The sequence below is a fragment of the Callospermophilus lateralis genome, chromosome 18, assembly GCF_048772815.1.
Source record: "Callospermophilus lateralis isolate mCalLat2 chromosome 18, mCalLat2.hap1, whole genome shotgun sequence".
NCBI lineage: Eukaryota > Metazoa > Chordata > Mammalia > Rodentia > Sciuridae > Callospermophilus > Callospermophilus lateralis.
The window spans coordinates 54,754,319-54,773,323 of record NC_135322.1 but is presented as its reverse complement, the minus strand read 5'-3'; the positions used below and the strand labels follow the sequence as shown (position 1 = coordinate 54,773,323).

The 19,005-nt window shown below is 39.1% G+C and overlaps 2 protein-coding genes and 1 non-coding gene across 4 annotated transcripts in view; 1 reads left to right on the top strand and 2 right to left on the bottom strand.

The window, feature by feature from the left end:
* Cog4 (component of oligomeric golgi complex 4) overlaps window positions 1–14,035 on the bottom strand; it is a 30,568-nt gene extending 16,533 nt beyond the window's left edge. Inside the window, exons 1-9 of the mRNA XM_076839242.2 lie at window positions 13,853–14,035; window positions 11,772–11,854; window positions 10,972–11,086; window positions 7,754–7,928; window positions 6,615–6,808; window positions 4,644–4,749; window positions 3,585–3,742; window positions 2,652–2,710; window positions 177–310 (exon numbers count right to left, since the gene is read on the bottom strand). Of these exons, the coding sequence (XP_076695357.1) occupies window positions 177–310; window positions 2,652–2,710; window positions 3,585–3,742; window positions 4,644–4,749; window positions 6,615–6,808; window positions 7,754–7,928; window positions 10,972–11,086; window positions 11,772–11,854; window positions 13,853–14,011 (1,183 nt within the window). The 5' untranslated portion in view covers window positions 14,012–14,035. The remainder of the gene's footprint in view (window positions 1–176; window positions 311–2,651; window positions 2,711–3,584; window positions 3,743–4,643; window positions 4,750–6,614; window positions 6,809–7,753; window positions 7,929–10,971; window positions 11,087–11,771; window positions 11,855–13,852) is intronic.
* On the bottom strand, window positions 6,316–6,422 carry LOC143384567 (U6 spliceosomal RNA). Its single transcript, XR_013089368.1, has one exon. It is a non-coding gene; the product is annotated as a U6 spliceosomal RNA (small nuclear RNA).
* A 284-nt stretch (window positions 14,036–14,319) lies between the features above and the next one.
* The window catches only part of Sf3b3 (splicing factor 3b subunit 3), a 46,598-nt gene continuing 41,912 nt past the window's right edge, over window positions 14,320–19,005 (top strand). Inside the window, exons 1-2 of one of the 2 annotated variants that reach the window (XM_076838359.2) lie at window positions 14,320–14,444; window positions 16,888–17,025. In XM_076838359.2, coding sequence (XP_076694474.1) covers window positions 16,956–17,025 — 70 coding nt within the window. In that variant the 5' untranslated portion in view covers window positions 14,320–14,444; window positions 16,888–16,955. The remainder of the gene's footprint in view (window positions 14,445–16,887; window positions 17,026–19,005) is intronic. The other variant, XM_076838360.2, reaches the window with a different exon arrangement.

Here is a 19,005-nt window from a genome sequence, read left to right as displayed (position 1 = left end):
CATTTCTAAGCCATGGTGCACTGAAATTTCTTCTTGAGAGTCAATTTGGCCCGAGACCCCTAGAAACTAAAAAGTTCCAGTTATTTCTTTAATAGGAGATCTGTGGCTTAACTATGAGGAGACAGTGTCAACTATTTAAGCCAGCCTGCTCAAAGATTATGGGAAACATGTTTTACCTTGCTTTACTTCTTCTGAGGCCATGGAGTCCCCCACCTCAAAATCCGAGCTGATCCTCTTCCTGAGGAAGCGTAAGTACAGCTCACTACGGGCATTCATTAAAGTGACTTCAGTCAGGATGGGGTCCAGTTCTCTGAGACACACAAGGCAGAAAGAATAAAGAGGATACTGGATTCAGATCCCCCTCCTCATAAGGATCAGCCCTGCCAGATGGTCATCCTGACTCTGCTGCCTGTCTATAAAAGACAGCTGTCAACCACATTTTCCCCTTATATGTTTCACCTGAATCATTTATGCTTAAGAATTTACCCTGGATAAATATGAGGCTAGGAAGGTGGGTTTTCTTTTGTGGTTTGAAAAAAATTATCCCTTATGTGAAAGAAAATATACTTCTCCAACCCCTAATTCAGCCATGGTAGGATTTTCTTTTCTTTTTTTTTTTAAGAGAGAGTGAGAGAGACAGAGAGAGAATTTTAATATTTATTTTTTAGTTTTTGGCAGACATAACATCTTTGTTTGTATGTGGTGCTGAGGATCGAACCCGGGCTGCACGCATGCCAGGCGAGCGCGCTACCGCTTGAACCACATCCCCAGCCCCATGGTAGGATTTTAGAATACACTATTAAAATGTGTCCCAGGCGCATGCATTTAGCCCAGTGAATAGCTAAAACAATCCTGAAAAAACAAAATTAGAGGACTCACTTCTTAATTTCAAAACTTTTTACAAAGCTACAGCAATCAAGACTGTGTGGTACTGGCATAATGATAGACATGTAAATGTAAGGGAATTGAGAGTCCAGATGGTCAACTGATTTTGAATGAGACTGCTAAGACAATTCAATAGGGAAAGAATGGTCTTTTCCACAAATTGTGTGGGGGGACAACTGATATTACATGAAACAGAATGAAGTTGAGTCTCTACCTCATGTTACAGACAAAAGCCAACTCCCTTTGCACACTGAAGAGAACTTTCCAAAGCAAAAATCTGGTCATAGCATATGGTGTCCATAGCTCAAAGGATATAAGACACTGAATAGCCTGACTCTTAAGGACTTCTTTATATCAGGTGCTCCCCCACACTTTGCAGTTCAGCTATACTGGTTTTCTTAAGTTCATAGGTCTTTTACACGTTTTTCTTACTCTATCTGGGACACTCTCACTTTATATTCCTATTCACTCTCCAGATCTCAGATCTAAGGCCATTTCCTCAGGAATTCTTCCTGAAACTTCCTCAGATTAGGTTGCATCCTTTTATTACATGCTCTCCTATAATCTGTATTCATTATATAATATTGGTTAACAGCATGAACTCTGTAGCCAAATTGCTTGGATTCTATTTCTGGTCCTGCCACTGTATGACCCTGGGCATGACAATTAGCCTCCCCATGCTATAGCTTCCTCATTTGTAAACATTTCAAGATTAAATCAGTGATTTACAACTGAGGGCAATTTTGCTCCCCCACCCCACCTCAGGATACTTGTAGCATCTAGTGGGTGGAATCCAAAGATGCTGCTAATCATCCTATAATGCTCCGGATAATTCCTCTCAATAAAGAATTATCCAGCCAAAATGCCAGTAATGCAGAGGCTAAGAAACCTAGTGGAGTTGGAGGTATAGGTCACTGGTAATGTGTGCCTAGCATGCCAGGTTTGATCCCCAGTGCTGAAAGAAAAAAACTAGAAAACAAAATATGCCCCCCACCCGCCTGTCAGACTAAATGGTTTAGTATTTGTTAAGTCCTTAGAACAGCGTCTGGCATATAGTAAGCATCATATATGTGTTAGCTATTATTATTGTTCACTTGTTAGACTGTAGGTGCCACAAAGAAAAGAATTTTATCTGTTTTGTTCACTTTGCTTTCTACCATACAAGGACCAGTATCTGGCATATTATATGTAATCAGTAAAAATTTGATTGAATGAATACATTTTATAATGTAACTTGCTTTCTTTTCTTTTTTGTGTGTGCATGAGGCAGTACTGGGGATTAAACCTAGGGCTTTGTATATACTAAGGACACATTCTACCACTGAACCACACCCCCAGCCTGGATTGTCTTTAAAAAAAAAAAAAAAAAAAAAAAATATATATATATATATATATATATATATATATATATATAGTTGTAGGTAAACACAACACCTTTATCTTATTTTTACAGTGCTGAGGATCAAACCCAGTGCCTCACATGTGCTAGGTGAGCAACTCTACTATATAAAAGTTAAAAATTTTAGGGTAATAGTTACCTTTGGGAGAAAGGATGAAGAGAATCATTTTCAAAGCTTCAAAAGTACTGCAATGATCTGTTATTCTTTATGATCCACATATATATTATACAGACATTTGTTTTTATGCTAGCTTCCATTACAAAACAATATTTTAAAATCACAGACCACATTATAGCAGCGTAATCTCTGAATTAGATATGACTATCAATTCAAATTCCTTTGGGCTGAAGAAAACAGGATGATTACCTTGGCTCAATTTTTTCTGTTGCAGAATTTCTCATCAAGTTGCTCTGGACAAGCCGGAACTGTAATACACCACAAAAATGAGGACACTCTTCCCACCCACCAATTATCTGCCTCTGTTATTCCAAACTTCTAGCATGTAAACATAAAGGTAAGCTAGCTAGGAGTTCAAAGCCAGCCTCAGCAATGGCAAGGTTCTAAGCAACTCAGTGAGACCCTTGTCTCTATATAAAATACAAAATAGGGCTGGGGATGTGGCTCAGTGGTCAAGTGCCGCTGAGTTCAGTTTCCAGCATCCCCTCCCCGACAAAAACGTAAGCTTGTCAGGTATACCTTTCCTTCAAGCCAGAGGTAAGCTTCCAACATAATGGGTCAAAGAGTAACTTTTGGCTTAGATGCTAACACTTGCCTCTGTTATTGTACTTACAAGTAATACTAGTGGTGTTCCAATGCATTACTGTCTAGAGTCTCCTAGTCTGGAGTTCTGGAAACACAATTGTATGAGGCTACTCCTATTTCTATATACTACTTTTCCATTCTCTGATCAAAGGAATGTAAAAAATAAAATTCTGAATAAGCAAAGTTATGTTTGCAATGAAAGAACTAAGGGGATATTCAAGACTAATTACACATCACTCAATAGGACCTTAGGAAAGAAAATCCTCATAATGTCACCAGAGGGCACTGTTGCACATTCTGTATTAAAGAAATGGTCTAACATATGTTGTGTTCTTTAGGAAGTTCTATTTCCTATCCATCACCATCTTGACAATATCTCAAGTTGAAAACAAGGTGGTAATGGGAAAATGCATGCCAGTATGAATTTAAAATTTGTTTATTCTATGCATCATTTTTATTTTTTTCTCCTCTAGTATATTCTACTCCATATTTCTGACTAAAAATGCTTCTAAACTGTTGATAGCTTCCCCAGCTCACCTGCTGGTGGTAGTCCCTCTGTTTGATGAACTTGTCTACCACCTTCTCTACCTGTCTGTCACATTCCACCTGAAGATATTTGATCAAGGTATAAAGTCTCCCTGGTCCATAATAGGTCTCCACTATGGGCTGGTGGGTCTCCACAATGCGGGCAATCCCTAGAAGGAAGTGAAAAGGTTGAACTGCAAATAGTTGTCTCATAAAATAAACTCCTTTTTCCCATCCTGGACTAATCCAATTGAATTAAGGTCTAATTCAATCCTTTTGGGTTGCTTCACCACACAAAATGAACACATATAGTTGTAGCTGGTACTGAGAGTTGTTAAGCAAATTTGTTAAATATGCACAGTGACTGATATACTAATAAGCATTTGAGAATTTATATTGATAAGTTAAATTAAAAATACTTTTTTTTTTAACTAGTTGTATCTCTAGAAATCAGGATCACTCTCTTTCCAGTAATTTATCCTAGGGTTAAATTTACTCAGAGCGGGGTGCAGTGGTCCATGCCTGTGATGCTGGCAACTAGGGAGGCTGAGGCAAAAGGATTGCAAGTTTTGAGTCTAGCTTCAGCAACTAAGCAAGGCCTTAAGCAACTTAGTGAGACTCTATTTAAAAATAAAACATTCAAAAGGCCAGGAATGTAGCTCAGTGGTAAAGTGCCCCTGGGTTTAATCAGTACCAACCAACCAAAAAATAGAAAAAAGGGAGGCTGGGCTCAGTGGTAGTGCACTTGCCTGGCATGTGTGAGGCACTGGGTTTAATTCTCAGCACCACATATAAATAAATAAAAAATTAAAAAAAAGAAAAAAAAAGAAAAGAAATTTACTCATAGAATGTGGGTCTTGGGGACTAGGGAGGATCAAAATACTGTAGTGGCTCTTAACTAGTCTTGCTAATCAGATATTAAATCTGGAAGTAAATTCTCCAATAAATCAACACACAGTAAACTGTAGGATTAGATTAAAGCATCGGGTTAGAGGGGACAAAAGAAAGGCTAGCATGCAGGTGTCAGAGAGAAATCTCTCTGGCCTCCATAGGGTGGAGAAAGAGGCTTGCCTTCAAATAAAAGAGTAAGTGTGTCAGCAAAGATGACTGCAGCTCTTCGATCACTCATATCTGACCCTAGAACCAAGAGTAGGTTCTCCTCAGCTTTACTGGCCACCTGAAAAAAAAAAAAAAAAAGAAAAGAAAATCCACATATATTTCTGAACAAAGACCAGTCTTAACTAGGTTTGTCTCAGTTTTCCAAAAAAGGCCTCCCATTGATTTGTTTATTCCCATGTTTCCCTTAATGCTTGGAGGCTCAGGCAGCACAGAGGAACCTCCTTTGGAGGGTTCTTGGCTTTCTGAGCTCAGGCAGGACATTTTTGTCTTTTCTTTGAAAATATGGACTGCCAATGGCCAACAAACAGAGCCCTCAGTTTCAGTTTCTTCTCTACGTGTAGATTATTATTATTAACAGTACTTTGTGGGGGCCGGGGCTGTGGCTCAGCAGTAAAGCACTTGCCTAGCACATGAGAGGTCCTGGGTTTGATCCTGAGCACCACATAAAAATAAACAAATAAAAGCATTGTGTCCAACTACAACTAAAAAATAAATATTTAAAACAAAACAAATAATAAAAAAAAATAAACAGTACTTTGTTGAGCCAGGACAAGAAATTTGGCTACTTGTGTACTGTGTAAAGGGTCTCTCTCTCTCTCTTTTTTTTTTTTTTAAAGAGAGAGAGAGAGAGAATTTTTTGATATTTTTTTTTTTTTTAGTTTTCGGCGGACACAACATCTTTGTTTGTATGTGGTGCTGAGGATCGAACCCGGGCTGCACGCATGCCAGGTGAGTGCGCTACCGCTTGAGCCACATCTCCAGCCCGTAAAGGGTCTTTTAAAGGATTAAAATTAGAAGCCATTTCTAGTGCCTTGGTGGCAAAGTACTGATTTTAAAAAGTACCATAGAGTTGGGGATGTAGCTCAGTGGTTGAGCACTTGCCTAGTACATAAAAGGCCCCGGGCTGGATTCCTTAGCAACCAATCCAAAAACAAATAAGCACCAAAACTAAAAAACAACAAAAATTCCATAGAACAGGGGACCCTCCCTTGGCTAGTGACAGTTCCTTTTTCAAAGAGAAGAAAAGCACTAAAGCCCTGAGATTTGAACTGAACCCTGTTTCCTTCTCAGGATTTAACTTTTAAGTGACCTAACCTCTTTCATGTCAAATGGCTTATTTTGAGACCCAAGCCTGGTTATGAAGTCTTGAGACTTCATTACCTAAGATCCAACAGCTTTTAATAGAAGCCAGTTTTTTTTTTTTTTTTAAATAACTTTATTTTATTTGTTTATTCTTCTTTTTTATGTGGTGCTGAGGATTGAACCCAGGACCTCACGTGTGTTAGGCAAGCACTTTGCCACTGAGCCACAATCCTAGCCCCCTAGGAGCCTTTTAAAAAAAATTTTATATATGACAGCGGAATGCATTACAATTCTAATTACATATATAGAGTACAATTTTTCATATCTCTGGTTGTATACAAAGTATATTCACACCAATTCGTGTTTTCATACCTGTACTTTGGTTAATAATGATCCTCACATTCCACCATCAATAACCCATGCATCCTCTCCCTTCCCCTCCAGCCCCTATGCCCTATCTAGAGTTCATCTATTCCTCCCCTGCTTCCTCTCCCTATCCCACTATGAATCGGCCTCCTTATATCAAAGAAAACATTCAGCAAAAAATATGAAATGCTTCACAAATTTGCATGTCATCCTTGCACCGGGACCATGCTAATCTTCTCTGTATCATTCCAATTTTAGTATGTGTGCTGCCAAAGTGAGCACTAGAAGCCAGTTTTTGACTGATAGCTTAAAAGGAGTGATTCAACTTATCAGAGAATTTCCATTTTAATTTACCTATATTTTCACTTAGTCTGTTGGAAAAAAATGTGCATCAGTAGTTGTCTAGACCATGCCTGGTACACAGTAATAGCCAAGAACCAAACCATTATCCTACCAAGCCATCAGGGTCCATACCTGCTTACAAAGGTATTCTGAGAACTTGCTTAATCCCTCCTCATGCAAACCCAGCAGTGGGAAAATCTTGAAGAAGCGCTCTACTTGGGGTAAATCCCCTTCTTTGGTGGCCATGGCAAACTTCTCTGCTACAATGGCTTTGAGACGCTGTTCAGCTTCCTGCAGTAATTTCAGGTTGGCATCAATCATACTTCCTGCTCATGGGGAGAAAATGAGAATTAGTTTTAAAAAATTCTTTGTTGGGTCCATGCCACTCTGTGCACCACTATCCATTTGACAAGTATGTACAAAAGACTATGTGCAAGATACTATACTAAGCACACACCTGTAACCCCAGCAACTGAGGATGACAGGAGGATCACAAGTTTGAGACCAGACTTAATAACTCAGTGTGGCCTTATCTTAAAAAAAAAAAAAAAAAAAAAACAGACACAAAACAAAACAAAAAAAAGACACTATACTAGTAATACTGATGATTAAAATGATGAATTTGCCATGATTCTACTGTCACAGGAGTTACAATTAAGTAAAAGAGAATGTGCCCAAATAACTATATAAAATTCAGTTAATCTAAGTGTCCTAAGAAAGGTGCCCCCAAATCACATTTCTGGTTGAAGTAATGAAAAAGGCTTCTTAGAGAAGGTGACATCCAATCTTTCAAAGATAGGCAGGATTTTGATGCCTGAATAAGAAAGACATAAATTCCAGGAGAAGGGAATGAAATAAGCAAAGAAATAGGAGTGGAAAGATGAAAAGTAATTTTGCATATTATAAATAGTACGTGTTCTGATATAAAGAGGAACTCAACAAATATTTGCACAATAAATGGATGCACAAGTGAATACTCCTAGAGAGACAGGAAAGTGTAGAATAGAAAGCTAATAATTTCATTTTGTAAGTAGGCAATAAGGACAAGTGAAAAAAATACAACAGCCAGAGAATCAGAAGATTTGGATTCAGTTTCCTTTTCCATAAACTGAGAATAGCAACATCTGCCCTGGGATGGTACAGGACATACATAGGGCTTACAACGAAATAAGGGAACTTCCTAACAATACATGACTTTTTCCTGGTTGAGTGTACCTAGTTCAGATTACAGTGCTTGTAACCAAACTAGAAATCAAGTCTGGGATGCCGACCTTCTTTGCCCTGTCGGCTGAGTTCAATGACTGATTTGTCCAAGCACAAGTAACGATGAATGTGGGCTGCAGCCTGCTCATAATCTTCATTCCTCAAAGCAGTCTGAACTCCATCCATACAGAATTTCAGGTCCAAGATGTCATCAGCTCTCTGAATGGCCTGATAGAGGCGATTCTGAAAAAAAGACTTTGCGCTTAGAAATAAAAAGTCCTATTTCTTTTTCTCCCCCCACCCTCTTTCTTTTGTAGTACAGGGGATTGAATGTAGGGTATCACATGTTAGGCAAGCACTTCACCACGGAGCTACCTCCCAGCTCTTTTTATTTTGACAGGGTCTCACTAAGTTTCTCAGGCTGGCCTTGAACCTATGATCTTTCTGCCTCAGCCTCTTCAATACCTGGGATTATAGGTGTGTGCTAGTAATGCTTGGCTAGAAGTAATGTATTTTTTTTCAAAAACACTCATCCAAAAGATAGGGTGATTCAGGGTCTGAATCTGATTAACCTTTTTGCCTTTAACTGTCAAACTTACAAACTCTTCCACTACCACTCACAAAACTGTTATTTTTTTTTTAAATTTTGTTAGTTATAGATGGACACAATATCTTTATTTTGTTTATTTATTTTTTATGTGGTGCTGAGGATCGAACACAGTGCCTTACATGTTGGAGGCAAGCACTCTGCTACTTAGCCACAACCCCAGCCCCACAAAACTGTTATTGATGATCAAGGCCAGCTGACAGGTCTCACAAAATCTTATTTATGTGATCAAATAATTCATTTCAATGGAAGAAAGGGATAATCAATATTTATAATTTGGCTTGTTTTCTTAACTTTATTTATAGTTGAATCAAAACTTATGTGATATTTTGGGAACATTGTAAAGTAAGTAAAAAAATTAGTGAAATATGCAGAAGGCATATTTCTTTTAGAATAAGCAAGAATTAAAAACCAAAACTTTCATACATGAGTCAGTGGCTGTGTGGCTATACTGTTTTGTGAAGATATTGCCTCTCTGGGCTGGGAATGTGGCTCAAGCGGTAACGCGTTCGCCTGGCATGCGTGGGGTGCTGGGTTCGATCCTCAGCACTACATAAAAATAAAATAAAGTTATGTCTGCCAAAAACTGAAAAATAAATATTAAAAAAAAAAGATAATCTGAACAAAAAAATCAGGAAGAATTACGTTATTTCATAGCCATTAACCACAATGACACTTGAAATGTGGCTGGCCCCAGTTAATATATGTATGTGTAAAATACACACCAAATTTTAAATACCAAGTACAAAAATAAAGAAGGTAAAAAAATCCCACTAATATCATCACATAGTTGGTGTGGTGGTGATTGGCTATAATCCCAGTTACTGGGAAGGCTGAGGGAGCAAGATTGTAAATTTGAGGTCAACCTTGGCAACTTAGGGAGACTCTGTCTTAAAATAAAAATGTGTTTGGAATGTAGCTCAATGGTAGAGTATCCCTGGGTTCAGTCCCTAGTATACCCCACCCTCTACCACACACATGATAGTAATTACATGATAAATGTATTTTAGATATAGTGGGTTAAATAAATTATGTTATTGAAATTATTTTCACTAATTCTGTTTACTTTTTATAAATGGCTACTAGAAAATGTAAAACTATATAGGTGGTTCATATTAAATTCCTTCTTTCTCAGCTTTGGTGATTCTTATTTAATTCCTTGTCTAACTGCCCTGGTTAGAATACATTAGTAAGAGCAGACATCTTAGGCTGGGCTGAGGAGCATCACAAGTTTAAATCCAGCCTCAGCAATTTAGTGAGGCCCTAAGCAACTTAGTGAGATCCTGTCTCAAAAAAAAGTGTGTGTGTGGTTTTTGGGGATGTAGCTCAGTGGTAAAATGCCCTTGGGTTAAACCCACAATACCAGGCAGTGGGCATGGTGATAGAATAGACATCCTTGTTTTGCTCTTTATTTTGCCTTTCTTTCACCAGTGAGAAATGATGTCAGTGTTAGTGGTGGATTTTTCCTTTTTTTTTGGTACTGGGGATTGAACTCAGGGGCCCTTGACCCCTGAACCACATCCTCAGACCTTTCATGCATTTTATTGAGACACAGGGTTTCACTGAGTAGCTTAGCACCTCACTTTTTTGCTGAGGCTGGCCTGAACTCGCAATCCTCCTGTCTAGCTTCTGGAGCTGCTGGGATTACAGCTGTGCACCACCATGCCTGGCTTAGGGGTGGATTTTTCACAGTTGCCTTTTATCAGGCTAAGGATATTCCCTTCTGACCCAAATTGGTTAAATGTTTTTATGTTAAAGGGACAATGAATTTTTCAAATGCTTTATCTGAGTCTGAGGGGATCATGTGTTTCTGTTTTTCTGTCCTGGGGACTGAACCCAGGGGCACTTAACCCCTGAACCACATCTCTAGCACCCCTCCCCACCCCTTTTTTTGTTTTGCTAAATTGCTTTGGGCCTAAGTTGCTGAGGCTGGCTTTGAACCTGAAATCCTTTTGCCTCAGCCTCTGGCATGTTAAACCAATCTAGTATTCCTAGGATAAATTCCATTTGGTCTTGGTACATAATCCTTTTTTCCTGGCAGTACTGGGGATTGGACCCAGGGCCTCCTCACCTATGCTTGGAAAGTACTCTGCCACCACACTATATTCCCAGCTTTGTTTATTTTTTATTTTGGAGAGACAGTCTTGAGAAATTGTGCACGATGGCCTTGAACTTGTGATCCTCTTGCCTCAGCCTCCCAAATAGGGGTGGGATTACAGACATGCACCATTACATCCAGTATAAATCCTTTTTATTTTATTATTTATTTATTTTTTTGTACCAGGAATTGAATCCAGGTGCACATAATCACTGAGCCACATCCTCAGCCCTTTTTACTTTGAGATACGGTCTTGAAGTTGCTTAGAGCCTCGATAAATTGCTGAGGATGGCTTTGAACTTGAGATCCTCCTGCCTCAGCCTCCGAGGTTGCTGGGATTATAGGCGTGCACCACCATGCCCAGCATAAAATCATTTTTATACATTGCATGATTTTTTTCTGTTAGTGTCTTGTTGAGCATTTTTATATATACACTCAAGTAGTAGTTTATAGTTTTCATGTTGTTTCTTTGGTTCTGGTATTTCATATTAGATTTCTACTGGATGGTGTTGCTCTAATCTGTAATGTAGCTTCTTTCCTGCCCCCAATTAACTGAAACATCCAAAACTCAAAGGGATCACCTTGGCTAGGTCAAGCTGACGAACTTTGCTGGACACATTCTCAGCGAGGTTGCAGGTAAAAGTGATCATTCCAGCCAACTGCTTTGCATCTCCCTCAATCAATTGCAGGTTGGGACTAGAAACACACATTGTTAGCACACATATTCAAAGGGCAGAAAGTAGGAGTAAGAGATGGAAACATTTTTTTGCAAATGGAGACTGTCTTCTACTTTTTTTTTTTAACCTCCCCAAAACTTTTACCTGAGTTTACACATAGCTTTTTCTCAAGAGTATTTTACTGTTCTATACTTAATACAAAATTAGTTTTAAAAACTACTAGATTTGCCCCTAAATAGATTAACATCCAACTAAAGAACAGATTCTGCCAATTACTAAGTAGCCTAAAATGTACTAACCAATAATCTGAGAAAATGCTGAGATCAATGAAAAAAATCTTTTTGACCAGCAAACACACAATCCCTATAAAAGCAGTGGTTCTCAAATGTGAGCTACACATCAGAATCACTGAAAGGCTTGTTAAAATACATATTCCTGGACCATGCTCTCGGAGTTTCAGATTCAGTAAGTTTGGGCTAGGGTCCTAGAATCTGTATCTCTAACAAGTTTTCACCTGTTCCAAGAACTCTCTGATAACCAATAAACTATGTATATACCCTTTGGTAGTTCACTTTATATTGAGTTAATTCTCTCCACTTCAAACTCAACTGGCAGTTTATAACAGAAAGTTAAGAAAAATGGTAACTTATGCATTGGACCCTGTTGGAATTCATAATAGCTCTTGCCGTGATGCACAGACTCACCCCATTCGGTGGAGAGTGACCATCTTACTTTCAATGGTATTTTGCTGTTCCAAAAGAGCATCTAGCTCTCTCTCCACCACTTTCTGAAACAAAGAGAAACACTGTGTTATCAGGATGGTCAGAAAGAACCTTAAGAGTTACTTAACCCAATTATTTAACTGATAGGTAAATCCCATTTCAAATTTCTTCTTTTCTTCCACTATGCTCTCCTTGCACTTAAACAACTCTGTTTTTGCAGTTACCACACTGCATAATGACTGTTACCTTATGTATATCTTATTCCATCTAGCAAATGAGCACTACAATGGAAGGAAATTAACTTTTATTCAATATTATTAGAACAGTGCCTCACATGGTTAAAGAAGATTTCCAAAATCTTACACACAAAAATCTTTTCTTGGCACATAGTTAAATAGCCAGAAAAGATAAATACAAGTTTATCTCAGTCAAGCCATTTACTGTGCTACCTCAGTTTATATAAACTTATATATCAGTTTTTTCATCTATAAAATAGGACTATCAATACATTCTCCGTCAAACTGTTGGGCAAATCAGACAGGATAACACACAAAGTGCTTAACATGGTGAGTATATACAGTTTAACAACAGCCTTTAATATTAGCTCTACATTTTAACAACCCAGTAGAATTCAGAGGGACACTTCCAACAATCAACAAATACAGAACTAATATTGTTATGTCTCTAAGATCTCCTTAATTTTTTCCCCAAAGTATTGGTGAACTCAATGAATGCAAGCTTTAGAATGTTAAGAGCACTTAACTTTAAAATATATCTTGTTGAAAAAAGCATTAGAAATTGCTAGAGTTGGTACAAGTTAATATTTGAAAATATTTTAAGATATCCAGGACTTCCCTTTCCCAGGCTGAAACTTTTTTTTTTTTTTTTTTTTAGTTGTTAAACCTTTATTTTATTTGTTTATCCATAGTGCTGAACCCAGTGCCTCACACATGCCAGGCAAGTGCGCAACCGCTGAGCCACAACCCCAGCCCCTGAAACTGACTTTTGTGCTCAACCTTACTTACAAGTTTGGTTTAAGAAAAACACCTGCTAGAATTTTAGATCAGAGATTAGATTTCTTTTTTTCTGTCAAGAAACCAAATGATATTGGGAAGTGAACTGATAGCATTAAGTTGTCACAGAAAAGTGAAGGAGAATGGCAGGAGACAGAACATTATCAACTAAAAAGAACCTTAGAGCATCAGACCCTCATTTGCTAGACCATCAGAGGTATGAGAGATGAAACGACTTGTCCAAGTCTAGACAGTTGTGACTGAGCCTCAGAAGTTTACAGGTGTGTGCTCACTAGTCTAAGACCCGTGACACATAGCTATAGTCCCAGCTATTTGGGAGGCTGAGGCATGTGATATTATTATTATTTTGCTGTGCTGAGCTCTTGAATCCAAGGCCTGGGCATACTATACTATATAAGCACTCTGAGCTATAGCCCCAACCCAGGAGCATGTGAATTTGAAGTCAGCCTGGGGTAACTGTGAGACCTAATCTAAAGAAAAAAAAAAAAAAAAAAAAGAAGAAAGAAAAAAAAAATCCAAACTTCTACTGAGCTGTGCATTTAACTGAAATGCTAAAATTACACTTCTAAATCATTCTGTAGGAGAGGAAGTTTTAAAACTCCACAAGTTAATTTGCAATGACTTCTCGCTTAAATGAGATAACAAGTGGTATTTCACAATTTTTAATTGCTAGCTAATGCAATTCGTATTATGAGAACCAATATGGCATATGCTCTCATTCTAACTTTACCCCGGTGGAAAAACACTACAGTGGCTCTGGGCCAGGGAAATCAACGAGGTGGGTCACGGGAAGGGAACACCCATCTATCAGGAAACAAAACACGTTTGAGGGCATCCGAACGAAGGAATAGACTCGACAGTTTCCCTAAATGCCCAATTACACTAATTTGGATAGGTGCTTTTTTGTTGTTGTTGTTCTTTCCCCCAGCAAGGAAAGAGCTTCCCACAGCCCGGTTTTCCGCAAACCTATGGCTCTTATGCCCACTACCCCTGGATTCTCCCGGAAAAAGAGGAGGCTCAGCCCCCCACCTCCTCGTCGCAAAGCCGTTCGTACACAGCCTCCAGCTCCTGCAGCTCTGTCAGGGAGCGAATGAGCTCGGTGGAGATTTCGGAGCAGTGACTTCCTCCCACCCCCTCCGAAGGCGGCGGGTCCCCTGACAACTTCTGAGGGGAATCGATGTCTGCCATCTTGGTCCCCGTTTGATGCTTCCGGGTCCTTAAGGTCCCGTCTTCGTTGGCGCGCTGGGCCTTTGGGGCTGCTTACAGAAGTGCCCGACTAAATCCTGATTTTTTTAGACTACTTTAAAGAAATTTATTAGTTTTCTCTTCTCCTGAAAGTTACAGTCGTATGATGTGTTTAAATAGTTTAAAATGCCGTGTGGAAGCAAGACGAAAGCATTTTAAAGAGCCTATCCTAAAGATAGATTCTTCAGGCGCGGGGTGGGTACCTTTTTCCGTCGCGCGCTGCCGGAAGGTCCCAGTCTTGAGGCTAATGGCGGACGCCGGCGGATTGGTGATGGCCTTGGCTTAGGCCTTCAAGGGACTTAGTATCCATCGAATACCTGCGCCATCCTTCCCTCCGTAGGGTAAAGAAGTGGCCTCACGACTTCCCTGGCCCTGGGTAATTGAAGAGCGACCACGTAGGAGGGTTCCCCGACACTTTGGCGGGAGTCTCGGACTGTATAGGCCTCAGTGGTTTGGGCAGGGGACCGGGAGTGTTAGGGGAATGCCTGGGCTGCGAAAACGACTTCTTGGGATCTTCTGATTTAGTCTGGAGTGGGAACGACTGCCGGCTCATAATAAGGCTTGTAGAAATTTTCTCCTTTGAAATGAGAGATTTGAGAAGGAGCGGCACGTCACCCGCCATCTGGAGAGTAGATGGCACCTACGAAGGCTAAGCTTGTTAAAAGCATAAATAACGGAAACAGTCGTTGGAGCTAGTTCTCTGGTTTTAGTGCGTTTTGGTAGTTAGGCAACTTGTTTCGTCCTCTCAGCCTGTTTGTCGTGTGCAAAATGAGGGTCTATAGTCAGTAACTTGGAGACTTGGGAGCCCAAATGCGGCGATGTTCCCTTGGAACGCGGAGGAGGATGGAGTGAGCCATCACACTGGCTTCTTGTAGTGATCGCAAAGAGGAGATAGGCATGGGGAGGGTTGCTGAGCTTCCCAGGTTTGGGCCGTTAATGTTTCCTGTTATGTAGTTTCTGTGCTACTGGGCTGATCTGCCTCCAGAAAGTGCCTTCCTCGGTTACCCAAGATAAAAATGTAGTTGGAGAACTTCGATCCAACTAGGTTTGTAGTGGATGGCATCTGTTAAAAGGAAGTGGGGGAAATTGGCTAGATTCTCCTGATCAGCTACAAAGAAAGCAAGCAAGTCTGGCAGGAGCTGGTTCGTGATAGTCTTCTCTTTTTCAAAATTTTCCTTTATCCTGGAAGAACATTATATTTTTTTAGTAAGATTTATCTCTCAGTACCCATTTCTAATCTGGAGGATTGAGCTTGTCACCTTGCTTTTGTGCAGCCCAGAAATACAAGGACGCTTAGTCAAGATTTTCTATTATGGTTTAACAACAAAAGCAAATTTATATTAAACACCAATTCTGGATTTCTGAAGACCCCTTGCCTTTGCTTCTAAATAATTACATAGGGGAAAGATAATTCAGTTTATTTTTTAGTGATCTCCATGCATGCGTGTAGTTTTAGGTAATTCTGTGTGGCAGAGATCCTCAGTTTGTGCCATTTTCAGTGTCATCTGCTGAGAAGGAAGCCCTTCTTTATAACTATATCACTTTAGGGAGGCTTACTTCTGGTGTTGCAGGAATTCAATTTGCTTTCAGTGTTTGATGGTGATTAGGTTCAGATGTTAAATTATAACTTCTCATCAGGCTGGGTATGTAGCTCAGTGGTAGCATGTTTGTTTGGCTGTTAATGTTTCCTTTTATATAGTTAGTATGGGTTCCATCCCCAAATCACCACCCCCCCCCCCCACACACACACACAAACACAAACACAAAAGGGAATGCTTCTCATGTATAGAGAGCTATGTAAGAGATGAAAATGAAAACTATACCAAGACACCAATTTTCATCTCTTAGATTAGTAAAGGTTGAAATGTTAACATCACTTTGGCCAATTAAGGAGGAAGATGAACTCATGTGTTGCTGGACTAGTAAATTAGTTGGGTCTATTTGGAAAGGCAGTTTGGTAGTATCTATCAAAATTTCATATGTATGAACCTTTCAAACTATGACTTTTAGGAATTAATCTTAGGGATGTATTCATGCATAAATGAAACATGAAGTATTTTCTGTGTGGCATTGATTGTAATAGTTAAGAGGTTGAAACAAGCTCAGTGTTAATTAGTGGAGTATTGGCTAAATGAATTATAATATAACCATTAAATGGAATACTTGCCACTATCAGATAAAAATGAGAAAGCCCTTTATTGCTATCTCAAAGTAGTTAAATAATAAGAAATCAGTTGTACTATAGTGTGAGTATATAAAATATAGTTCCCAACCTTATGTTAAACAAGAGAAGATAGAACAGTATAAATGTATCTGTATATGTGGAAGGATACAATATAATTTGATAAAATTGATTCCCCCAGGGAGAACTGGATGACTAGAGAATGGATTAGAGGGAATTTTTTGCTGTGCTTTTTGAATTTAACCATTTGAATGTAAGCCTATTAGAATACAATTAAACACAGACCTACATAAACATTGACAAAAAAGTAAACAAAGTTGCATTGATGGAATATATCCCAGCTTCCTCCCTGTCACCACTTGACTTTATGATCTTAGGCAGTTGATTTAATTTCTGAGCCCCAGTGTCCTTATCTATAAAATTAGTATAAAACTGCATACTTTTTAGGATTCTTGTGAGATTGCAAGTGAAGTATATAGTGATGCCTGGTATGTGGAAGGCACTCTTAATTATCAGTGTTGTTTTTCAATAGGCCTTATTCTACTCATTCTGCTATCTTCAATCAGAAATTCCTGAACAAAAATATCTGTTAAAATAATAATTTCCCAGCTACTTTTTTGTTTTTATGTGTCCTTAGCTTGCTTTGACTTGACTGTTGGTATTACCAAGTCCTAGAGTACCGAGTGGCTTAGTTTTGTTGCCATCATGTTCCTGTACAATTTGACCTTGCAGCGAGCCACTGGCATCAGCTTTGCCATTCATGGCAATTTCTCTGGTAAGTTCTCCAGCCAGTTACTATTTTTGTGAATTGAAATGAGTCATTATATATTTTGCTTATATTTTGTGGAGGAAATGTTTTCCATTTATAAGAAGGTAATTGTTGGTAAATGTGAACAATCCAAATGTGGCTTGTAATCCATGAGATTTCTATTAAATTGAAGTGTATTATTTGTTATTTAATTCCAGACGGATTTCTTAGCTCTGTGTATGATGATTTTTCCAGAAGTGCACATTTCTTGTGCTATTTACTTGGTGCCAGGTTAATTGTATTTTGCTGTAAGACATAACAAGATGTGTAAGTCTTGATCCTTGATTCTAAATTTGATATCAGATTGGATAAAAAGAATGTCTAACTGGGCGCAATGGCACATGCCTATAATCTCAAGGTCTTGGGAGGCGGAGGCAGGAGGGTTGCAAGTTCAAAGCCAGCCTCAGCAGTTTAGGTCTCACTCATCCCGTCTCTAATAAAAACATAAAAAAAGGACTGGGGACGTGGCTCCATGGTTAAGTGCCCCTGATTCAATCCTGGTCTCCCCCCCCCAAAAAAAAAAAATGTCTAAAGGTGTTATCAGAGAGAATAGTTAATTCAAAAGGTTTTTTATTCTTACTTTTTAAGGGAAGGTTGTACCTTATCTTGGTATATTAAAATTTTTGTGTAAGAGAAGGGGAAGTGCAATTAGATAGAAATTGCTGTGTGTGTAGAAACAACATTTACTGATGTTTTATTTTTGGTACTGGGGATTGAACCCATGGGTGCTTTATCATGGAGCCACATCCCCAGCCTTTTTTACTTTTTTGAGACAGGGTCTGGCTATAAGTTGCAAGGGCCTTTGCTGTGTTTTTGAGGCTGGCCTAAACTTAAACAATCCTCCTGTCCTTAGCTTCCCAAGTTGCTGGGATTGTAGACATGTGCCACTGTACCCAACTCATTTGCTGATGTTACTCACAACCTAAATTGTGTCACACATAGTAAGCTGAACTCTTGGGCGGATAATTTTGGAGAGAGAAATTAAAAACAGATTGTGTGGGGAAAAAAGTCTTTTTTTTTTTTTCTTTTTTATCAGAAAATGAACCCAGGGGCACTTAGCCACTGAGCTGCATCCCCAGCCTTTTTTAGTTTTTATTTTAAATTTAATTTTTTTAATATTTATTTAATTTAATTTAATTTTATTATTTATTTACTTTTTTAGTATTCGGCGGACACAACATCTCTGTTTGTATGTGGTGCTGAGGATCGAACCCGGGCCTCACGCATGGCAGGCGAGCGCGCTACCGCTTGAGCCACATCCCCAGCCCCTTTTAGTTTTTATTTTGAGGCAGGTTCTTTTGCTGAGGCTGGCCTTGAACATCCCTGCCTCAGCCTCCCAAGTTGTGGGGATTATAGTTGTGTGCCACCACTCCTGGCCAATTGTGTGAAATTTTGAATATCAGATTTAAAAAAAGAAATATCAGATAGTGGAGTTACAGAAAATAGCTACTAATGTGTATAAAAATAAAACCTTGCCATTGTAGATTTGAACTTTTTTTTTTTTTTGATAATGGGCACTTGAACCATTGAGCTACAACCCTAGGCCCCCCCCCCCCCCTTTTTGAGATGGGGGCCGGGGGGCTTACTAAATTGCTTAAGGCCTCACAGATTGCTGAGGATGGCTTTGAACTTGGAATCCTGCCTCAGCCTCCTGAGTGGCTGGGATCACGGATATGTATGCTACTATACCCAGCTTACATTTGAACATTTGTAAGTTAATTCATAAGTAATGCAGGAGGTTCATGAGTGTATAGACAATTTTTTGAGATTCAGGTTCTTAAAGTAACTTGTGACTGGACTTGGTGGTACACACCACTTGTAATCCCAGTGACTTGGGAGGCTGAGGCAAAAGGATCACAAGTTTGAGGCCAATCTCAGCAGCTTAGCAAGACTTTGTCTCAGAATAAAAAATAGAAAGACTCAGGGTGTAGCTCAGTAGTAAGGTAC